This window comes from Schistocerca nitens, chromosome 11 (genome assembly GCF_023898315.1).
Source record: "Schistocerca nitens isolate TAMUIC-IGC-003100 chromosome 11, iqSchNite1.1, whole genome shotgun sequence".
In the NCBI taxonomy this organism is placed as follows: Eukaryota; Metazoa; Arthropoda; class Insecta; order Orthoptera; family Acrididae; genus Schistocerca; species Schistocerca nitens.
Window position 1 is genome coordinate 161,263,886 of NC_064624.1, and position 24,378 is coordinate 161,288,263.

Here is a 24,378-nt window from a genome sequence, read left to right on the forward strand (position 1 = left end):
TGGTACAGTAGGTGTGCAGAGGTGAAGACGCTTGCACAGGACAGACTGGTGTATGGGGCTGCATCAGGCTAGTCGTCGGACTGAAGGCCACAACAACAACACATATAACTTGGCTCGAACACTGTAATACTTTGTATTGGGACCTCTACATCTGGAAACTGATACCATGCCATTTCATTGTCCACTACACAGGCTGGAATGAAAATTCGTAACTCGTCAAATCGTTCCGTTATATCTTCTTTTTGTCATATGAACTGGACATCTAATAACCTAGCGACAGTCATATTATGTTGTGATCTCTATTTTTTCGAGTTGTGCCGTTGCACACAGGTGAAGAAAGGTCTGAGTACAAGAGGGCGAAGTGACAAAGTACCCTCCAGCAGACATTGTTAGGTCGCTTGCTGTGTGTAGATCTGGAACGCTACCTGAGGCTTTCCAAATGAAATTCTTAACTGGTATCACTTCAGTTTCTGGATCTCGGTACATTTTCTTTACATTTCCACTCATCAGAATGCAGAGCCATTATTAAGAAATTTTTTTGTGAATGAGCTGAGTAAATGGCTAAGACTGTAAGACTGTAAGACTGTAATATCATTTTGCATGTACATTTGTCCCTTAGAGCTTATCAGATACCTCCTTTTTCAGCTATACAGGCCCAAGAATATGACAGATGCTAATGCCACATATTTAATAATTGTCATCACTACCACATTATGCAGATGGTTTAATAAAAAATACGCCAAGAAACGGTATCTGATACAATCAGATCCACAGTCTTTGCACTTCATCTGGCGCCTTGATGGTTGATCCACGCTCGTTGACCACGGCTACTCACCCATCCAGCTGAGGTGCTCCGTCGTCTCCAGCTTGATCCTGAAGGCGTCCACCTGCTCCTTGAGGTCCCTCACGGATGGCGGCAGCTCCTCAAAGTCCATCCGGATCTGCCGCTCCAGTCGGGCCACCCTGCAGACATCGAAACAGCAGACCGTCACTACATCACTACACCTTGCACCTCCAATACTACTCTCCAGTGTCATCATAACCTGTTCTTCGTTTTAAAGACTTGACATACTGGTCAAACTACTTAAAGGAATGTAGCTGGGTGACGTCTTCGACAACCGCTGATATTTTGACAGGTGAAGATACTATCACCCTCAAGCCACAAATGGCTCTAAGAACTATGGGACTTAACCTCTGAGGTCATCAGTCCCCTAGACTTGGCACTACTTAAACCTAACTAACCTAAGGACATCACACACATCCATGCCCGAGGCAGGATTCGAACCTGCGACCCTAGCAGCCGCATGGATCTGGACTGAAGCGTCTAGAATGGTTCAAATGGCTCTGAGCACTATGGGACTTAACATCTGTGGTCATCAGTCCCCTAGAACTTAGAACTACTTAAACCTAACCTAAGGACATCACACAACACCCAGTCATCACGAGGCAGAGAAAATCCCTGACCCCGCCGGGAATCGAACCCGAGAACCCGGGCGTGGGAAGCGAGAACGCTACCGCACGACCACGAGCTGAGGACGAAGCGTCTAGAGCCGCTCGGCCACAGTGGCCGGCACCAAGCCACAAAAGTTCGTTGTCTATACTACGTCATTAAAGGAATTTGGATTTCTACTACCGAGCATTAATATGGGTTGTGGCTTAAGGGGACCACATCGTGGTTCAGGTCGAAAAAAATCGATTTTCGGTTTTCATCATATTTCGATAGATTAAAGTTTTATTTATGTACCTCTGAAAAGGATTTTGCTGAAAAAAAATATTTCTAGCATTTAAAGAGCATTTTCCTATCACGTGTGTTTATGTGCCACGCCCACTTTTCTGTCACCCACTTTTCTGCATATACACTCCTGGAAATGTAAAAAAGAACACATTGACACCGGTGTGTCAGACCCACCATACTTGCTCCGGACACTGCGAGAGGGCTGTACAAGCAATGATCACACGCACGGCACAGCGGACACACCAGGAACCGCGGTGTTGGCCGTCGAATGGCGCTAGCTGCGCAGCATTTGTGCACCGCCGCCGTCAGTGTCAGCCAGTTTGCCGTGGCATACGGAGCTCCATCGCAGTCTTTAACACTGGTAGCATGCCGCGACAGCGTGGACGTGAACCGTATGTGCAGTTGACGGACTTTGAGCGAGGGCGTATAGTGGGCATGCGGGAGGCCGGGTGGACGTACCGCCGAATTGCTCAACACGTGGGGCGTGAGGTCTCCACAGTACATCGATGTTGTCGCCAGTGGTCGGCGGAAGGTGCACGTGCCCGTCGACCTGGGACCGGACCGCAGCGACGCACGGATGCACGCCAAGACCGTAGGATCCTACGCAGTGCCGTAGGGGACCGCACCGCCACTTCCCAGCAAATTAGGGACACTGTTGCTCCTGGGGTATCGGCGAGGACCATTCGCAACCGTCTCCATGAAGCTGGGCTACGGTCCCGCACACCGTTAGGCCGTCTTCCGCTCACGCCCCAACATCGTGCAGCCCGCCTCCAGTGGTGTCGCGACAGGCGTGAATGGAGGGACGAATGGAGACGTGTCGTCTTCAGCGATGAGAGTCGCTTCTGCCTTGGTGCCAATGATGGTCGTATGCGTGTTTGGCGCCGTGCAGGTGAGCGCCACAATCAGGACTGCATACGACCGAGGCACACAGGGCCAACACCCGGCATCATGGTGTGGGGAGCGATCTCCTACACTGGCCGTACACCACTGGTGATCGTCGAGGGGACACTGAATAGTGCACGGTACATCCAAACCGTCATCGAACCCATCGTTCTACCATTCCTAGACCGGCAAGGGAACTTGCTGTTCCAACAGGACAATGCATGTCCGCATGTATCCCGTGCCACCCAACGTGCTCTAGAATGTGTAAGTCAACTACCCTGGCCAGCAAGATCTCCGGATCTGTCCCCCATTGAGCATGTTTGGGACTGGATGAAGCGTCGTCTCACGCGGTCTGCACGTCCAGCACGAACGCTGGTCCAACTGAGGCGCCAGGTGGAAATGGCATGGCAAGCCGTTCCACAGGACTACATCCAGCATCTCTACGATCGTCTCCATGGGAGAATAGCAGCCTGCATTGCTGCGAAAGGTGGATATACACTGTACTAGTGCCGACGTTGTGCATGTTCTGTTGCCTGTGTCTATGTGCCTGTGGTTCTGTCAGTGTGATCATGTGATGTATCTGACCCCAGGAATGTGTCAATAAAGTTTCCCCTTCCTGGGACAATGAATTCACGGTGTTCTTATTTCAATTTCCAGGAGTGTATTTTAGATCTTTATATCCCATGCATTGCACGTTAGCAGTGGAAGAAAATGATGGATGTTCGGATATTGCTGTTGTATTTAATGGAAGTTGGCAGAAAAGAGGACATACTTCTCTGAATGGAATAGTGACTGCCATGTGTTTAGACACCGGTAAAGTGTTAGATGTGGAGATAATGTCTAAATATCGCAAATGTTGTAAAGTCAGTGAACATAAAGAACACAACTGTGTGGCTAATTTTAGAGAAACAAGTGGTGGTATGGGAGTTCATGGAGTACAACAAATATTTCATAGCTCTGTAGAAACAAGAGGTGTATGGTACACCAAATATTTGGGCGATGGTGGCAGTAAGGCACACAACAATGTGGTGAACTCGCCATATGGAGATGCCATTATTAGCAAAATAAAATGTGTAGGCCATAATCAAAAATGTTTGGGAACAAGGCTGAGAATACTATCTGTTGATATGAGAGGAAAGAAATTAGAAGGTGGAAAATTGTTGACCGGACAGGGTCTGTTAACTAAAACTGAAATAGTAACTTGCAGGTATACTATGGGCAGGCAATCCGGAGAAATAAAGAAAATGTGGAGGCAATGAAGAGAGATGTCTGGGCCATATTCTTCCACAAGTCCTCTACTGATGACAAGCCATGTCATGGATTGTGTCCATCAAGAGACAATTCATGGTGCAAATACAATAGGGCTCAGGCAACTGGAGAATCTTATGAAAGGTGGCTACACTGAGCCACAGCGCCAGAGATCGCTAGAGAGCATTGTTCCGCCGCCTCCACGGGCAGTCATTATTGAGATGTGCTAGAGGTCAGTGCTTGGGGAGAGCTCGTAGTAGTCAGTTCGTGTTCAGATGTGCTAGTAGGGAGTGCTTGCTGAGATGTGGTACTGAAAAGTTCTTGTTGAGATGTGGTAATAGCGAGTCGGTGTGGAGATATATTGTAATTATGAGAGTGATTTTGGTCAATATATGAAGGTAACGAAACTTGATTTATTTTTCATTATTTCCATGTTTTAAATAATGCGTCATGACAGGTTCAGTCAACAAAGCATCTGGCTTGTGTTCTTGGATTAGAGTGTAATTCTGGTTTTCTTGAGTAATTATGGTATTTTTATTTCCTTTAATTAATTCAGTAGAAATGATATCTAAAGTTTCTTGTGTTGTTGAAGAAGAACCGTGCCAGATGCGTACGTTGAGTCATACTCCCACACACAGAACAGTTACACTTGTGCTTTGGTTTCGTAGGTTTTATAGTTGCTGGGGACTTAATTAATTAATTGTGTTAATGAAAATTTCCATTTCATTCTTTGTTATTGTTGTATGCAGTCAGATAGCGTAATAATAATAGTCAGGGCCAACCGTTACGAGACTTCGTAAACGGACAGACAGCTACTAAAGCAAAAATTTAAAATTATTTTCATTTCATTTTATTAAGCCCCCATGCACGTGGCGACCCTGCCAGGATCGTCCCTTGGAATCTTCTGATTGTAAAAATAGTAGACAGTAGCATTGTTGTAGTAACTTGTAGTTTAGTAATTATAGTCTGTTTTGCATGTGTAGATTTGGTAATTGTCATTCTTATAATGGTATTTTTTCTCTGAATTTGATTTGTTGTCTTGTATACGCGTTTGACGATTTAGTGCAATTATTTCAATTGTTCGTTAATCGTGTTTGAGGGAAACATTTCGAGTGAATGGTATTGTTGATGATAAAGAGTCATTGTGTGTAATTTTCGTACAGTGACGAGTTTTGTTTGTTTTGTAAATGATTACGCGATCAATGAAAAAGGCAAAAATGATGAATAGTGAGAATGATGAAATTGTTGACATGGCGAACTCGCCAACACAAGAGAACAGTATGTTGAATAATGAAGTGGAAAACAATGTAATAAGTCGGGAAAATAGTCCGGAACCAATTCAAAACTTTTCACAATTAGAAAATTTTCAGAATTCGAGACTAACGACAGAAGATTCTGGAATAGTATCGAACACAGATGGCTATACAGCTATGACGAAGGAAACTGGTTTTGCGAGAAATGATAGGGGCGAAAAGAATTTCGAACCAGATCAAATGGAGCAGTTGATGGGTATAATATTAAATTTGGGATCTGAATTAAAAACACAGATGGGAACAATGGAAACACGAATGGAAACACGGATGGGAACTTTGGGATCTGAATTAAAAAATGATATGGGAACAATGGAAACAAAGTTTAGATCTGAATTAAAAACACAGATGGAAACAATGGAAACACGGTTAGATTCACGAATAGGGACTTGTTTCAAAAATATGAAAGATGAATTAAAGAAAGAAATCAGAGAAGAAGTACAACCAATTTTGAATACTCACAATAGTAGATTAGTTGCAGTAGAGATTAGACAAAGGGAACAGGATAGAGAACAGGAAGAAAGAGATCGCGTGATAGTACAAAAATTTTCAGAGTTAAATTTACAACGTGCACACGATAAGGAAGAGATATTTGAGAGAATCGAGGAATCCGTACCAAATGACAGAATAAATAACCTAACACAACAATATGAACAGTTAACTACCAAATGTGTCAACACTGAAACCCGAGTCGCGACACTTACGGAAGACGTAGGTAAACAGAGAGAAAAAATAGGTGACTTATCGGAAAGAGTTGAGGAAATTTCAGATAAATTGACAAATCTTAGTTTACATGGGGACAGAGATTCGGATGATACAGCTCCATTACCATTTGCAGAAACCGAAGAGTACCAGAACATAAATAAGCATGTTGAAAATCAGGGAAAATTTAATGAACGCGTGAAAAGGGAATTTGAGGCATTACAAAAGCAAGACAAATATATTAAAAGCGAAATCGTAGGAAAAGACAGCAGACGAATTTTAGTATCACAGATAGCAGAAGGGTTTGAAGAAAATAATTTGTTTCATTTACGTGATGCAACAAGAGAGCGCCAGGCGCGCGAACTTGACAATAATCAACATTGGGACTGGGACACACGCGGTAGATCTTTGTCGCCGCGAGGCGGAAGCTTTGACTGTGAACACTTCTTGACTGTTCGGAAATTTAAGATCTTTTGCAATTCTAGGAATGACAGACGTCCATGTTCATGGTTGGATCGATTTACGTGCGCACTTCCGCCAGATTTGCCACTGAGTCACAAACTGAAATTTATGTGCAGTTATTAAAGTCCTCAGGGGATTCACTACTCTAAGTGAATATGTGCCGTAGCGAGCATAGGGCCCCGAGCTGTAGTGGTGCTATTTCCCTTTTAGTTTTCTGCACCGCTGCCTACTCTTTCACTATTCTTTGCATCTATAAAAACAACTCTTCTACTATCCATCTATCTAGACAGTAGGTAAAGAATACCCGGATTTGACTGTTTTACCCAAAAGTGACTTTGGAAATTACCGTTTGAACTTACTATATTTTCTGCAGCATTCATTCGTAATTTAAACGAAATTTTACCTGATTATTTTCGTGACAATATTACTTCATATGTTGACGATATTCTTATTGCTAAACGTTCTTGGAGTGAGCATAACATTTCGGAAATCACTGTTTGGACTTACTGTATCTTCTGCAGCATTCATTCGTAGTTTAAATGAAATTTTACCTGCTTATCTTCGTGACAATATTACTTCATATGTTGACGATATTCTTATTGCTAAACGTTCTTGGAGTGAGCATAACAAAATTTTGGATTCATTATTACGTATTTTTGCACGAGTTGGCATGACAGTGAACTTGGAAAAATCAGAATTTGGTCGTTCTCAGGTGAAATTTCTCGGTCACATTATTTCTACAGAAGGTATTCTTCCCGATCCAGAGAAACTAGATGCTATTCGTAATTATGCTGTTCCTACCACAAAACGTGATATTCGTAGCTTCCTTGGTGTCTGTAATTTTCTTAGACGCTTTGTTAGATTGGACAATTTGGCCACACCTCGTTTATGTGAACTATCTGGAAAAAATTCTAATTGGTGTTGGGATGAGGAAGCTCAGTCAGAATTTGAACAACTTCGTGATGCTTTAGTTGCTGCTCCACTTCTTTCACATCCGGATTTATCTAAAGATTTTTGTTTGGCGACGGACTCATCATACAAAGGCCTAGGTGCACATTTATTTCAAGAGATAGAAGAAAACGGCGTTGTAGTACATAAGACTATTGCATTTGGAAGTCGTGTTCTCTCTAAATCCGAAAAGAATTATTCGATTACGGAACTTGAAGCTTTGGCTGTTGTTTGGGCTTTCACAAAATTTCGCACATTTTTGTTTGGCAGACATACTAAGGTTTACACCGATCATCGAGCTCTGGAATTTCTTATGTCGACAAAATTAACTCATGGAAGATTGTCACGATGGGCGCTGTACCTACAGGAATTTGATTTTAGTATTGTTTACATACAGGGATCTTCAAATATTGTTGCTGATGCTTTATCACGTGCACGTATGGGTTTGAAACAAAGTGCTGAAGAGGACTGCAAAGAAAACCATTATTGTTTGATGTACATTCAAGGTGTTGCGTTTGAGAACTTTATTTCGTCTTCGCTCCAGGACATCGCTAAGGAGCAAAATAAGGATCCAATCTGGAAGGACATTAAGGAGAAGTGGAGGAGAAAGGAAAGCGTAGCGATCAGACAGTATTATTTAGTTCGCAATGATATTCTTTTCAAACGAAAATCGGTCGACAACTCTGTTTGGTTAGTTTGTATTCCTGATGAGTGGGTCAATAAATTGATTTGGTACACACATTTCAGTTATGCGCATTTTGGTCCCAGAAAATGCTTTCATAAATTACGAGAAAATTGTTACTTCAGTAATATGGAAAAACGTATTCGATCCGTTCTGGCCAAATGCAAATTATGTCAAAAGGCTAAACCGCCAACGATATCTCACAGAGCACCGTTGTTTCCTATCATTCCAGCGAAATTAAAGGAGATGGCTGCAGTCGATTTGTTCGGTCCAGTGGTTCGTTCTACTAATGGTTTTGCGTACATTTTCGTAGCAGTGGAACTGACATCAAAATATGTGTGTTTTACACCGTTACGCAAAGCAACAGCTCGTTCAGTATCTAACGCTTTCATCAAACATTTTCTTAAAGAAGTTGGTCATGTTGATAAGGTTATATCAGATAATGGATCACAGTTTCGCTCTAAAATTTGGCTTCGTACTCTACGGCGTCGGAAGATTAAACCAATTTTCATTTCACTTTTTCACCCTCAATCTAATGCTTCAGAGAGATGGATGAAGGAAATCAATAAATTGTGCCGTCTTTATTGTCATCAGAATCACAGAACTTGGGATCAGTATCTTCATATTTTTCAAAACATTCTGAATGAACTTCCTAATGACTCAACTTCTTTACCGCCTCTATTGATATTAAAAAATAAAGTACCAACAAATCGCATTTCTGAAATCGTTCCTTTTCCGCCTTCACGGAAACTGCGGCATTCTGAAGTTGTCAACCTGGCTCTACAAAATATTGCATCTGCAGCTGCTAGAAGAGAGAAATCAGCTAAGCGTCCTGGTCGTTTAAAAACTTTGTCAGTTGGCCAGAAGGTGTTAATTAAGTCCCACCGTTTGTCTCATAAAGGAAAAGGCTTATGTCGCAAATTTTTTCTGCTTTATAACGGACCGTATAGAGTTCGCAAAATTATTCATGATAGCACTGTTGAAGTAGAAACTCTTAAATCTCGGCGCTCTAAGGGAATACATCATATATCGAACGTAAAAATTTTTGTGGAATGACATACTTTTGAGAAACCAACAGCTACATGTAAACACGAGGAGAGTACAAGGATACCGCGCTGTGTTTTGGCGGCGGCACATACTCAAAGCAACAGTCAAGTCGGCGCGCCGCACAAGGCAGTCGTTGACCGCAAACAATCGCTTCCTACGTCACGCGCCTACAGCTGATCGAGCGATCAGTGCGAATGCACTGACAGACGTAAATAAATACACAGTTTAATTTCTCCGAATAAATTCTGTATAAAGCTATAAGGACTTATAAATTATGTTATTAACATTCAGTATTTTTCAGGATACGGTTGTATAAAGTATTTAAGAGCTTCAGGTAAATTCTGTGCGTGTCCGACGTTAAGACGACTTGCTTTGGAGAAAATTTTCAGGAAGAAGGTCATTTCGAAGAAGAAAGTAATAAACAAAAAAAGGTAACGGTTAATTGAGTTTATTTTTCAGGTAACATAATTTCACTTAGGTACGTACTTTAGACGTAATTTGCTGCTCGCGATTACGTGACTCATACTTTGTGCTAAATTTTATGTTCTATGAATTTACTTGTGAAGCGACGTGCTTGTGTACATTTACTGATTTTGACAATTATTGATTAATGAACAGTGTTATTACTTGCGTATATTATGCATCGCTTGGCTGCTATGCTTTTTCACTGACGTCATATTTTTTTTTTATTATGTGCCTGCTGTGCTTATTTATTTAAATTATAATTGTCACCTGATTAATTGTGCTGATGTGGTTAGATATGTAAGTTATACTTTGTGATTTATCTGCTTGCGCCTTCATGGGTACTTATTAAGATTACATATGAACATTTATTTGCTTATGTCGATGTGATGCTAATGACCTGTTTATTGTGTAAGGCATGTTTGCTGCTGTGCGTATGGATTGCATATTTACACGTTTCTGTTTTGTTGTCATAACTACTCTTCAATTTAGAATATAGAAATGCTGATATACTGTGTACGTACATAGAGTTTAGGTCACACTATTGTATTAATTATAGATTGTTCGCTTGGCCGAGCCTCGTTGTAAGAATTGTGCTGCATCCACTTGTTGACATTCTGTTCTCTACTGGTATATTTACTCGCTATTGCATGTTTTGCTTACGCTCAGTGCCTTATATTTTTAAGATAAGAAAATGAACTGCTAGAATTCGACGAACGACATTAGTACAAGAAACTTCATAGAAGTCACATGAGCTGAGGTTTTAGGGAAGCTGTATAAATTTATGTTACTAGGAAGGAAGCTAACGACATAACATACCGAAACTAGGTATAGACTATTGACAGTCATTACACTGCATTTTTCGTGAGCAATTGAAATAAGAAGTGACACTTGACACAAAAATACTCCACATGTTTGCTTCTGCTATGATTCTTGAAGTGGTGTACACACTGTGAAATATGATGATCATTCACACTCCGTAATCGTACTTAATTACTGAGAGTTAATCGAACTGAAGTCTGTTAGAGGTCATGTATGCATTTCTTTTATTTAATGATGGACAAGGAACCAAAATGTATCTTATAATTTATAATGAGTAGAAAATTTGGGTCAGATTGATTACATAGAGGTTGTGTGTGGACACTGTGTCTTCGGATTGTATGGGATGATGAATTGAAGTTGCACTAGGATTTTGTCTGTACTTGTTCGAGGAGACTGACTAGAGGAAAGAGTTGTTATGGAAGTGAAATGATATTGGTGCTGAGGTTTATATGTATCGACGTATTATTGAGGTATTGAGATTAGGTGAAGTTGATGATTATTGGAGTTTTGGTGGATAAGAGGTAAAGTAAATGAGGAGCATATTGTTTTGTTGGTTTATATGGAACAAGGAGGATGAAGATGGCAGACTAGAACACTAAAGTGGAAGGAAGATTGTCTACACACACACTTTGTCAAATCACTAAGCAGTGTACACTTTTTTTTGAAGAGAGGAAGTATTTGCATATCTTGGCTCACTGACAGTTGTTCAGCAACAGTACAATTTGATCTGGCTTGGCAAACATTGGTCTAGACATGATGATTATGACGTTGACTAACTATTATTGACTGTTATACATTGCTGCCACTACTACTTGATACACATAATGAACATAAAATTTCGACAGAATTGCATTTACACAGTTAACACTATTCAATTACACAGTAGCACTAATGTGGATGAAAGATGAGTGAGTGTGTTTTGTGTGTTTTCCTTTTATAATCCCAGAGAAGTGATCCCAACCTATCTCCTAAATATTATTTCACTTGTTTGTTGTGGCTTGCACTGACACCCATAAATATTATAGGTTAACTGTTATTGTGTACTGTAATAGTTAATGTGACAATTACCTGATATCATTTGTGTGTTTATTATGATTTGTATGTTTAGTGTAAGAGCATTGATAATAATTTGTTAAAGAAATTGTATGTGCATTCAAACTACTGTTCATGACTGAACTGTCTCAGTAGTTATGGTGAATAGTATGGACTGTTACTTGCACTTTTTCTACATGATTGGTGCCACAAGGACATGTTTAATTTCTGCTGATGAACTGTGTGATCAGTGATTGTAAAAAATTATGGACTGTTACTTGTACCTTCTCTACATGATTGGTGCCACAAGGACATGTTTAATTTCTGCTGATGAACAGTGTGATTCGTGATAGTGATAGTCCATAAAGACTGCGGTCAGCACCTGATCAACATTGCTGGTGCCACTAATGCACTGCTTCTACTGAAATGGTGTTACTTGTTGGTGTCTGCACCTGCTCAACATTGCTGGGTGCCACTGATGGATTGCTTCTACTGAAATGAAGTCACCTGTTGCTGTGTGCACCTGATCAACATTGCTGGTGCTACTAATGGACTGCTTCTACTGAAAAGATGTCACCTGTGCTGTGTGCATCTGCTCAACATTGCTGGTACCACTGATGGACTGCTTCTACTGAAAAGATGTCACCTGTTGATGTCTGCACCTGCTCAACATTGCTGGGTGCCACTGATGGATTGCTTCTACTGAAATGAAGTCACCTGTTGCTGTGTGCACCTGATCAACATTGCTGGTGCCACTAATGGACTGCTTCTACTGAAATGGTGTTACTTGTTGGTGTCTGCACCTGCTCAACATTGCTGGGTGCCACTGATGGATCGCTTCTACTGAAATGAAGTCACCTGTTACTGTGTGCACCTGATCAACATTGCTGGTGCCACTAATGGACTGCTTCTACTGAAATGGTGTTACTTGTTGGTGTCTGCACCTATTCAACATTACTGGGTGCCACTGATGGACTGTTTCTACTAAAAAAAATGTCACTTGTTGGTTTTGCACCTGTTGACCATTGCTGGGTGCTACTGCTGGAACTGTCAACTGCTTATTCTTGAGCTATGGAAAGCGTTTATGTGAATATTTGTATAAACTGATTTTTTGTGTATTACTGTTAGTGAAAAATTATGAGACTCTTACCTGCACATATTCGTCATTGCTGACGCTATTGATTGAACTGTTTAACCACATAATACTTGTGTAAACTGTTATGTAAAGTCACATGTATGAAAAAATTTGTATTGCTTACTGTATTCTATATAATAGGTTATTGAAAGGTCAGTGCAAAGCCAAAATTTTATCTAGTTATATGATATTTACGTATTAATATTATCTTTTATTTTTGTCTGTATTTTTTTGACGAATTTGGTGGTATTTTCACCACCAATGCTGGCAAAAATACCATCAAATTCTAGCCGTGGAGGAAGGGCATATGAAAGGTGGCTACACTGAGCCACAGCGCCAGAGATCGCTAGAGAGCATTGTTCCGCCGCCTCCACGGGCAGTCATTATTGAGATGTGCTAGAGGTCAGTGCTTGGGGAGAGCTCGTAGTAGTCAGTTCGTGTTCAGATGTGCTAGTAGGGAGTGCTTGCTGAGATGTGGTACTGAAAAGTTCTTGTTGAGATGTGGTAATAGCGAGTCGGTGTGGAGATATATTGTAATTATGAGAGTGATTTTGGTCAATATATGAAGGTAACGAAACTTGATTTATTTTTCATTATTTCCATGTTTTAAATAATGCGTCATGACAGGTTCAGTCAACAAAGCATCTGGCTTGTGTTCTTGGATTAGAGTGTAATTCTGGTTTTCTTGAGTAATTATGGTATTTTTATTTCCTTTAATTAATTCAGTAGAAATGATATCTAAAGTTTTTTGTGTTGTTGAAGAAGAACCGTGCCAGATGCGTACGTTGAGTCATACTCCCACACACAGAACAGTTACACTTGTGCTTTGGTTTCGTAGGTTTTATAGTTGCTGGGGACTTAATTAATTAATTGTGTTAATGAAAATTTCCATTTCATTCTTTGTTATTGTTGTATGCAGTCAGATAGCGTAATAATAATAGTCAGGGCCAACCGTTACGAGACTTCGTAAACGGACAGACAGCTACTAAAGCAAAAATTTAAAATTATTTTCATTTCATTTTATTAAGCCCCCATGCACTTATTCTCACCAGCATTCTCTTCCTGCTGCTGTTATTACAGCAATTAAACCTATTCTCAGAGACTTGGCTCAACCTGGCCTTCTAAGGAAATGTTTGTATGGGCGGACACAGAACCCAAATGAATGTTTCAACAGCATAATATGGAACCGCCTTCATAAAACTGTATTTGCAGGCATGCATACAATGAAACTAGGAGTTCATGATGCCGTTATTACATTAAATTGTGGTAATACTGAAAAGTGTTGGGTACTGAAAAATCTGGTAATTAATCCTGGTGAAAATGTGATCACTGGTTTGCAACATTGCGATAAAATGAGGACAGCCGATGCAGACGGGTCTGCATCTAGCGTGGCCAAGAAAGGAAGACAATCTTCCAGGAAGGTGAAAAAGAAGCTGGAAGACCTGCTAGAGGCCAAAGAAGGGCCATCATATGCAGCAGGACAGTTTTAAGTAACAAATTTCAAAAGTTTTTTCAGTCAATTTCCCACAAACTAAAATGTTCAGTACATATGCCCCAATATATCAGAAACTAGCATATACAAATGAATGAAATTTTCAGAGAATCTGCATAACATAAAAAGCCACCTCTGGAATTACATTCATTAATCTTCCCCCATTAGGAAGTTCACAAAAAATATTTTCTGCAGAAAAAACTTAATATTTTTTGTTAATAAATTAAAAAAAGTATTTTTTTAAAACTATAAAATGGATAAAGTAGATTTTTCTACAGTTGACTCTATTATCATCATGTAACATACGGTAAAAATATTAAGGTCCTGCATCAAATAGTTTTTTTCAGAAATTGGTCAAATACTTGCCTAAATTAACATGGGTTTTGTTGTGTACATAGTTCTGCGTAGTCAACGCGTACACAACTTTCCCACTAGAGCGCGCCCCGCTAAGCACAACAGCGCAGGCGCAGCGCTCGTCCGTCTCCGCACTACGAGATGGCGCTGCCTTAGAGACGGACCAAATTCTTCTTCCGCCGATCTGCGTATTAATATGTATCGCAGCCAATGAGATTGCTGCTAATGTAGAACCTTTCCTCCTCGCGGATCACACTCGCGCAGTGATACCTGAACGCTCGAGGTATTATAACGAGTATACAGACTCCAATTACTGAGTCTGCCTTAGTCTGCATTAGTCTGTAGTCAAGTTTCAGTCTGCACCTAATAAGATTATCATATTCCTGTACATAGCCATGTAGATAAATGAATAGACACTTTGTCAAGTATCAGAGATATGTGAGAATAAGATTAACGTACCAAGACCAAAGGTACTACAGATTGCCAATTGTAAATAGCATCCAGAACCAAGTTATTTTTATGCGTGTTATTATTTTAATAAATGTGTGTGAAAATTAATCAACTTCTGTTTAAAGTTGGTCACCGTGATTCTGCTACTCTAAGCGTGCAAGTGGCATTTCTATCGTCTGACCTAACGGCAGAAGACAAACACGCCACGATAGGACCACGAGACATATTGCTGACACTCGCCTACTTTGTTAGAGCGACAAGTCAAATAAACTGATGGTGTGTGTACCGAAGGTCTTACACTACACACACCACAGGTTTGATAGTCAGGGTGTGATCCACTTAAACCCTGCTGGAGACACTTGCAAGCAGATGTCTAAGGAGCAATGGCAGCCCACTATCCCTCAAGAAGCGAAAACAGAGCAGATAGTGATGCTGGACACTAGGGTCTCGAGTGACTTCTACATTCTAACTGATCCGTTGGCTTCGGGTTGGGCAGGCCAGTCCATTTCAAGAATGTCATTGCCCATAAACACAATTGTATCACAGATGCTCCTTTATGACAGGTTGCATCATCATGCTGATACGAACAATCGTCTATGAACTGTTCCTACTGTATGCAGGAGATAATGCTGTGCAGTCTGTTCATATCCTTCCACTTTTAGGGCTTTGTATACTGCAGTATGGGTACACACGCTAACCAGCTAACCACAGAAAACACCCGCTGTGCCAGGGCACCAGCTCTTCCATACTTCACTGTTCGCACTACACATGACGGCAGCGATGGTTCCCCAGGTAATCATCAAACAATCTTCCATCGGATTGCCACAGGGTGCAGCGTGATTGATCACTCCAAATAGCCCATTTCCCAGTCACCCGCTGTCCAGTGGCGTCCCTCTCTACACTACCACAAGCGTCACTTAGCGTTCACTACAGAAACGTATGGCTTTTAAGAAGCTGTCAACCATTGTAATCCGTTCTTTTTAACTCCCTGTGCACAGCCATGTGCTGCAAGCACATGGAAACGCATGGCTGCCTTCCCTTCCTTGACGCATTGGTCAGGAGGAAGTTCAAAAATGTTCAAATGTGTGTGAAATCTTATGAGACTTAACTGCTAAGGTCATCAGTCCCTAAGCTTACACACTATGTAACCTAAATTATCCTAAGGACAAACACACACACACATGCCCGAGGGAGGACTCGATCCTCCGCCGGGATCAGCCGTGCTGTCCATGACTGCAGCGCCCCAGACCGCTCGGATAATCCCGCGCGGCTGGAGGAAGTTCGTTTTATGGAAATAAAACATCGTTAGTGGTCCGTAATGAAATAATTGTGTTGTTTTCTAGATCGAAAAACAGTTCGTTATAAAAGATGTTAACTTTTCTTACGGCATTTCTGAGCGATTTTCGCCCACATCAGGAAACCCGCCTGCTTGCACGTTTTTGAGGTATTATCTCGTTTGGCAATGTTGTTTCGCCCCTAACCTCACACTGCTTTGGAGATCTATGCATGTCTTGATGTGGATGTGGCACGACTACTGTTTGTTTGCATGTTTCTGAAAATGTTCAAATGCGTGTGAATTCCTAAGGGACCAAACTGTTTAGGTCATCGGTCCCTAACTTAAACTAACTTATGCTAAGAACAACACACACACTTATGCCCGAGGGAGAATCTCCGGCGGGAGGGGCGCGCAGTCCGTGACATGGCGCCTCAAACCGCACGGCTACTCCGCGCGGCTGCATGTTTCTGATTAAACAGGCCGGTGCGCTTTTGTGTGAGTAGGGTTACTAACCTAAACGTTGGTTTCCCTTTGATCTGAAACCGTTCTCTTCCTCTGTGACACGTCGAATGTGTGTTACATCGCTGAGTTATATTAGTATGCATTTATGTAATGTGTAAGAGAAATGAAGTAGTAGTGCCAGAGTTGAAGATCTCGCAATGACAGAGGTGGGTTGGGGAGAAAGGTGAGTGAACAGTAAATGATAAGTAGGGGAACGGAGAGTAAGTTGGTAATGAAATGGAGGAAAAGGGGTGAGGAGGAAGAAGAGAAATGAAAGAGGGGAGGGAAGTAGGGAGGGAGGGCAGAGTCAGAGCGAAAGAGGGATGGGAAACAAAACGCTTTCCTTTTTTTCTTCGGTATGTAATTTTTAAAAATGATTTTATATAGTGTATGACTTGCAATATTTATTTGGTTATCGGGTGACTGCTTATCGTGTGTTAACCCACGGTGTAGGTCGGAGTTTTCTTGAAGAGGGACGAGGTGTCTGCTGACTTTTATGATGTTCCTACCTTTTTCTATTGTGTACGGTTTATGATATTCCTGTTGAAGGTTCTCCTCAAACCTTGAGCGTCTTATATTGTATTTCCACGCTCTGATGTGCTCTTTACCTCTTGTGTCAAATGTCCTCCCAGTCATCTCAATGAAATTGTTTCCGCAATCCCTATATCTTAGGTAGCAGGTATCACATTGCAGGTATCTGTGTTGTTTTGGCTTCAGTTCTAGGATTTGTTACTGTACTGAATTATTCGCCTTTCAGGCGATGCTTATGCCCTGTTTGTCGAATATGTTATCTCTTTTGCACATCAGTTTATTATGGTAGGTCATTGAGGTTTTTGCTTAAAGTACGGTAGGGATCGTTTTCTTTCCTTGGTCAAATAACGGAGGGAATGAGTTACTGAAACTTGCACACCCGCTGGTTGCTATTATCTCCTGACGCTGGTTTTTTGGTTGATGGATTTGGGGGAGGGGACCAAACAGCGAGGTCATCCGTCCCATCGGAATAGGGAAGGATGGGGAAGGAAGTCGCCCGCGCCCTTTCAAAGGAACCGTCCCGGCATCTACCTGAAGTGATTTAGGCAAATGACAGAAAACCTAAATCAGGATGGGCGGACACGGATTTGAACTGTTGTCTTCCCGAATGCGAGTCCAGTGTGCTAACATAAGATTTCTGAAAACGTAGTCAGCGAAATTAAAAGTAGTTGGTGCAGATTTGTAGTTCTGAGTTTAGAGTGCAGCATACTCTAAGCCCTATTTCATACCAATGAACCATTTTAATATTATAATGTATACACTGCTGGCCACCGTAAATGCAACACCCTGAAGGAAGCATCCGAATCAAGTGAAATTTACACCATGAGTTTGCAGCGATGAGATATGCAATTTCAGCGCAGACGCACATCACGCGCGCCTGTGGCGCCACCTCATAGCGCCATTTAAGGCTTGGCGATTTCGACGAGTGTACGTTCGGCACGTGTGTTTACCTTGTGGTTGTTTCACAAGACGATCAGTTATGCCTCGTAGACAACAGCGAACATCTTTTGATCAAGTATCCGAGTTCGACAGAGGAAGGATAGTGGCTTACCGAGATTGTGGATTATCATACAGAGAAATCGCTAGTCGTGTTGGACGAAACCAAACAACTGTAATGCGGATATGTGACCGTTGGATGCAGGAGGGTACGACGGACCGACGTGGTCGATCGCATTCACCTCGGTGAACCACTGCACGTGCTGATAGGCATATTGTGCGCATGGCAGTGACGGATCGCTCAGTGACATCCCGAACCATAGCACAGCACATTGCGTCTGTAACGCATCATCCAGTGTCTGCGCGTACCATTCGACGCCGTTTACAGCAGAGTGGTCTGTCCGCAAGACGTCCATTGCTTCGTCTACCATTGACGCAGAACCACAGACGTCTCCGTCGCCAATGGTGTGATGACAGACGGATGTGGACGGCAGAATGGAATGACGTTGTCTTTACTGACGAAGCACGCTTCTGTCTGCAGCAGCACGATGGTCGGATTCGAGTGTGGAGACACCGTGGAGAGAGGATGCCGGACAGCTGCATTATGCACCGCCACACTGGTCTTGCACCGGGTATTATGGTATGGGGCGGTATTGGATATTACTCTCGCACGCCTCTAGTACGCATTGCCGGTACTTTAAATAGCCGGCGCTACATACCCGAGGTGCTGGAGCCAGTTGTCCTTCCTTAACTTCAGGGCTCGGCCACAGCCATATTTCAACAGGATAATGCGCGACCACACGTGGCACGCATTGTCCAAAGGTTCTTCGTCAATAACCAGATTGAATTGCTTCCCTGGCCGGCTCGCTCTCCGATAGAAGACATGTGGTCCATGGTTGCTGAACGAGTGACCCAGATTACATCCCCAGCTGCCACACCAGATGATCTTTGGCAACGTTTGGAAGCTGCTTGGGCTGCTGTACCCCAGGAACACATCCAACGTCCCTTTGACTCAATGCCGAGACGTGTGGCAGCGGTGATCTCCAACAATGGCGGCTACTCTGGCTACTGATTCTGGCAGGAACCACATGTCACAGACGTCTGTAAACGTAATCATTTGATACTTGGTCAACATGTTATCTACAAAATAAATTTTGTTGTGCTACCTCTTGTCTTTGTTGGTGTTGCATTTACGGTGGCCAGCAGTGTATTCACTGACGAATAATGATCAATAATTGACATTACGATGTATTCCAACTGTAACTGTTCCTTCGTAGTTCTGTATTAAGTTATCTAAGCATGAACGTGTTTTCTGATTGGCTACTTACGTCACACTCAGAACGGTGGGTGTGACCAGCCCTATTAACACCCGTTCCCTCCAAGCACAGTCAGCAGTTACACGAGCGTCGGGGGTCGACGCAACTCATCTAGCAGTGCCCATCCACCGCTCTGGGTATAATTTATTACTATTTATCTCATTTATATATATATTTTTATATGATTGTTATAACGTCTATATTACTTTGGCAATATATCTTTACAGAGTCTGAAGATGACTCTTTCATAGAGTCCAAACCGGTCACTCACTCCAATAAAATTTTTTTTTAACAAGATTGCGATCAAGACTGTTTTAAATTTTAATTTAAATCAATGTGCTAACCACTGCGTCCACCGCCCCCCCCCCCCCCCCGCTCGATCCTGACGCTGGTTTTCTATGATTGAGTGATGGCAGTTGTTCACGACGCGTTTTTTTTCTGCATAGGCCATATTATGGCTTGTGGCCCTGCATAGCTAAGTTTCAAATTTCCTTGCACAGAGCCACCTCAGTGCATTTGTTGCAATAACGGCGGTTGTCGAATACGTCTGTTAGATGAATCAGCTTAAGCTGTTGGAAGGTTTTATACGCCAGTAGATACTCAAGTTTCAAGCCGCGTTTGGTCAGAAGGAAGTAAGTGACCATTTGCTGTTCAGACAACAACAGGTCAATATTTTAACTAATTACTGCAAACCCTTACGTTACCTGTTTCCGTATATTAACAGCGATTTTCAGATAGTCTCATGACAGTCTATAAACACTAGTAACATGGCTACTAAACATAATGGAAAAATAAAATAAAATACGTCAATAAATTACACTTTTACCATGTGACTGCGAGGTGTATGCATATTTTATTGCCCGCATCTCGTGGTCGTGCGGTAGCGTTCTCGCTTCCCACGCCCGGGTTCCCGGGTTCGATTCCCGGCGGGGTCAGGGATTTTCTCTGCCTCGTGATGGCTGGGTGTTGTGTGCTGTCCTTAGGTTAGTTAGATTTAAGTAGTTCTAAGTTCTAGGGGACTGATGACCATAGATGTTACGTCCCATAGTGCTCAGAGCCATTTGAACCATAGTTTATTCACATATTTTGTACCATTTTTCCTGATTTATAGTGTGATTGTAATTAGTGTACACAGATTATGACGGAAGCATTTGGGCAGTATTGTCACATGTGAAAAAGGCTGTCAATCCGCCGCAACCAGAAATATGGATATTAATAGTAAGTAGTGGCGATATTGACGTAATTAATTCTTGTCTGGTTCCAAAGCCCCTTAAAAATAAATTTCTAAGTTGTCATTACGAGCCGGCCGAAGTGGCCGAGCGGTTCTAGGCGCTACAGTCTGGAACCGCGTGACCGCTCCGGTCGCAGGTTCGAATCCTGCTACGGGCATGGATGTGTGTGATGTCCTTAGGTTAGTTAGGTTTAAGTAGTTCTAAGTTATAGCGGACTGATGACCTCAGCAGTTAAGTCCCATAGTGCTCAGAGCCATTCGAACCATGTTTTGTCATTACGAAAGAAGGAGGAAGATAAAGAAAAAAATGGTTCAAATGGCTCTGAGCACTATGGGACTTAACATCAGTCCCCTAGAACTTAGAAGTACTTAAACCTAACTAACCTAAGGACATCACACACATCCATGCCCGAGGCAGGATTCGAACCTGCAACCGTAGCGGTCGCGCGGTTCCACACTGAAGCGCCTAGAACCGCTCGGCCACACCGGCCGGCGAAGATAAAGAACCTTATGTTGTTCAACTGGACTTTGTGATATAGCAAGTTACATCTATATCTACATGGATACTCTGCAAATCACATTTAAGTGCCTGGTAGAAGAAAAGGTTACAGGAGAATATGGACTTGGGACAAGGAATGAAAGAGGAGAAAGACTGATTGAGTTCTGTAACAAGTTTCAGCTAGTAATAGCGAATACCCTGTTCAAGAATCACAAGAGGAGGAGGTATACTTGGAAAAGGCCGGGAGATACGGGAAGATTTCAATTAGATTACATCATGGTCAGACAGAGATTCCGAAATCAGATACTGGATTGTAAGGCGTACCCAGGAGCAGATATAGACTCAGATCACAATATAGTAGTGATGAAGAGTTGGCTGAAGTTCAAGACATTAGTCAGGAAGAATCAATACGCAAAGTAGTGGGATACGGAAGTACTAAGGAATGACGAGATACGTTTGAAGTTCTCTTACGCTATAGATACAGCAATAAGGAATAACGCAGTAGGCAGTACAGTTGAAGAGGAATGGACATCTCTAAAAGGGGCCATCACAGAAGTTGGGAAGGAAAACATAGGTACAAAGAAGGTAGCTGCGAAGAAACCATGGGTAACAGAAGAAATACTTCAGTTGATTGATGAAAGGAGGAAGTACAAACATTTTCCGGGAAAATCAGGAATACAGAAATACAAGTCGCTGAGGAATGAAATAAATAGGAAGTGCAGGGAAGCTAAGACGAAATGGCTGCAGGAAAAATGTGAAGACATCGAAAAAGATATGATTGTCGGAAGGACAGACTCAGCATACAGGAAAGTCAAAACAACCTTTGGTGACATTAAAAGCAACGGTGGTAACATTAAGAGTGCAACGGGAATTCCACTGTTAAATGCAGAGGAGAGAGCAGATAGGTGCAAAGAATACATTGAAAGCCTCTACGAGGGTGAAGATTTGTCTGATGTGATAGAAGAAGAAACAGGAGTCGATTTAGAAGAGATAGGGGATCCATTATTAGAATTGGAATTTAAATGAGCTTTGGAGGACTTACGGCCAAATAAGGCAGAAGTGATAGATAACATTCCATCAGAATTTCTAAAATCATTGGGGGAAGTGGCAACAAAACGACTATTCACGTTGGTGTGTAGAATATATGAGTCTGGCGACATACCATCTGACTTTCGGAAAAGCATCATCCACACAATTCCGAAGACGGCAAGAGCTGACAAGTGCGAGAATTATCGCACAATCAGCTTAACAGCTCATGCATCGAAGCTGCTTACAAGAATAATATACAGAAGAATGGAAAAGAAAATTGAGGATGCGCTAGGTGACGATCAGTTTGGCTTTAGGAAAAGTAAAGGGACGAGAGAGGCAATTCTGACGTTACGGCTAATAACGGAAGCAAGGCTAAAGAAAAATGAAGACACTTTCATAGGATTTGTCGACCTGGAAAAAGCGTTCGACAATATAAAATGGTGCAAGCTGTTCGAGATTCTGAAAAAAGTAGGGGTAAGCTACAGGGAGAGACGGGTCATATACAATGTGTACAACAACCAAGAGGGAATAATAAGAGTGGACGATCAAGAACGAAGTGCTCGTATTAGGAAGGGTGTAAGACAAGGCTGTAGCCTTTCGCCCCTACTCTTCAATCTGTACATCGAGGAAGCAATGATAGAAATAAAAGAAAGGTTCAGAAGTGGAATTAAAATACAAGGTGTAAGGATATCAATGATACATTGCTATCCTGAGTGAAAGTGAAGAAGAATTAAACGATCTGCTGAACGGAATGAACAGTCTAATGAGTACACAGTATGGTTTGAGAGTAAATCGGAGAAAGATGAAGGTAATGAGAAGTAGTAGAAATGAGAACAGCGAGAAACTTAACGTCAGGATTGATGGTCACGAAGTCAATGAAGTTAAGGAATTCTGCTACCTAGGCAGTAAAATAACCGATGACGGACGGAGCAAAGAGGACATCAAAAGCAGACTCGCTATGGCAAAAAAGTCATTTCTGGCCAAGAGAAGTCTACTAATATCAAATACCGGCCTTAATTTGAGGAAGAAATTTCTGAGGATGTACGTCTGGAGTACAGCATTGTATGGTAGTGAAACGTGGACTGTGGGAAAACCGGAACAGAAGAGAATCGAAGCATTTGAGATGTGGTGCTATAGACGAATGTTGAAAATTAGGCGGACTGATAAGGTAAGGAGTGAGGAGGTTCTACGCAGAATCGGAGAGGAAAGGAATATGTGGAAAACAGTGATAAGGAGAAGGGACAGGATGATAGGACATCTGCTAAGACATGAGGGAATGACTTACATGGTACTAGAGGGAGCTGTAGAGGGCAAAAACTGTAGAGGAAGACAGAGATTGGAATACGTCAAGCAAATAATTGAGGACGAAGGTTGCAAGTGATACTCTGAGATGAAGAGGTTAGCACAGGGAAGGAATTCGTGGCGGGCCGCATCAAACCAGTCAGTAGACTGATGACCAAAAGAAAAAAAAGAGGCTACGTGATGAATTAGATTATATTTGATACAATAATTTAAGAAAAATCGATAGAATATTCCCACAATTTGTTGAGTCAGAAAAAACATTTCACAATGTAAAATTGGGGCGAAGTCTTTAAATCCTGAAATAAATGTACGCTACTGGGAGGACGGATAATGTACCATATATAGAGAAACCAGCAGGGTGACGAGAACAATGAGAAGTACAGAGCTGGAGTGTTTTGATCCCTTTCTATTTCTGTTGTACGAGAATCGTTTAGCGAGTAATGCTACACTTTTTTTTGACAAGAGGCTGGTTTTATTCAGGATACCAATACACAATATTATTCCCCACTCTTTGGGCTACAAAAACTTATTTTTCTGCATCATCTTCGTTTAATGCTATGGACTTAAGCATATTCACTGGCAAGTTCGGTATGCCTGCATGGTGCCACTTTACAGGTCGACATCAGAGCCAACGTCTTTCTGCATCGCATCAATAAACTCCCCATTGCCGATGCATGGCTTCTTGCGGAGTTCATCCTTCATTGGGCCAAACAGATAGAAGTCGGAGGGCGCGAGATACGGACTTTAAGGTGGATGACGGAGAACAGTCCAATGAAGTTTTGTGAGCTCCTCTTGGATGCGCAGACTTACGTGAGTCCTTGAGCTGGAGAAGGTTAAGATCGTTTGCATTTTTTGTGGCGACGAACATGCTGAAGTCGTTTGTTTCATAGCACTGTACACTTCAGAGCTGATCGTTGCACCATGAGAGAGGACACAAAATGAAATAATGCCTTCAGAGTCCCGTAAGACCGTTGCGATGACTTTACCGGCTGAG

At 42.0% G+C, this 24,378-nt stretch overlaps 1 protein-coding gene across 1 annotated transcript in view; it reads right to left on the minus strand.

Moving 5' to 3' along the window:
* Positions 1-24,378, minus strand: part of LOC126212741 (high affinity cGMP-specific 3',5'-cyclic phosphodiesterase 9A-like) — a gene marked incomplete at its 3' end in the record, with an annotated part of 260,309 nt that overhangs the window by 172,234 nt on the left and 63,697 nt on the right. Inside the window, exon 4 of the mRNA XM_049940150.1 lies at positions 836-963. Within this exon, the coding sequence (XP_049796107.1) occupies positions 836-963 (128 nt within the window). The remainder of the gene's footprint in view (positions 1-835; positions 964-24,378) is intronic.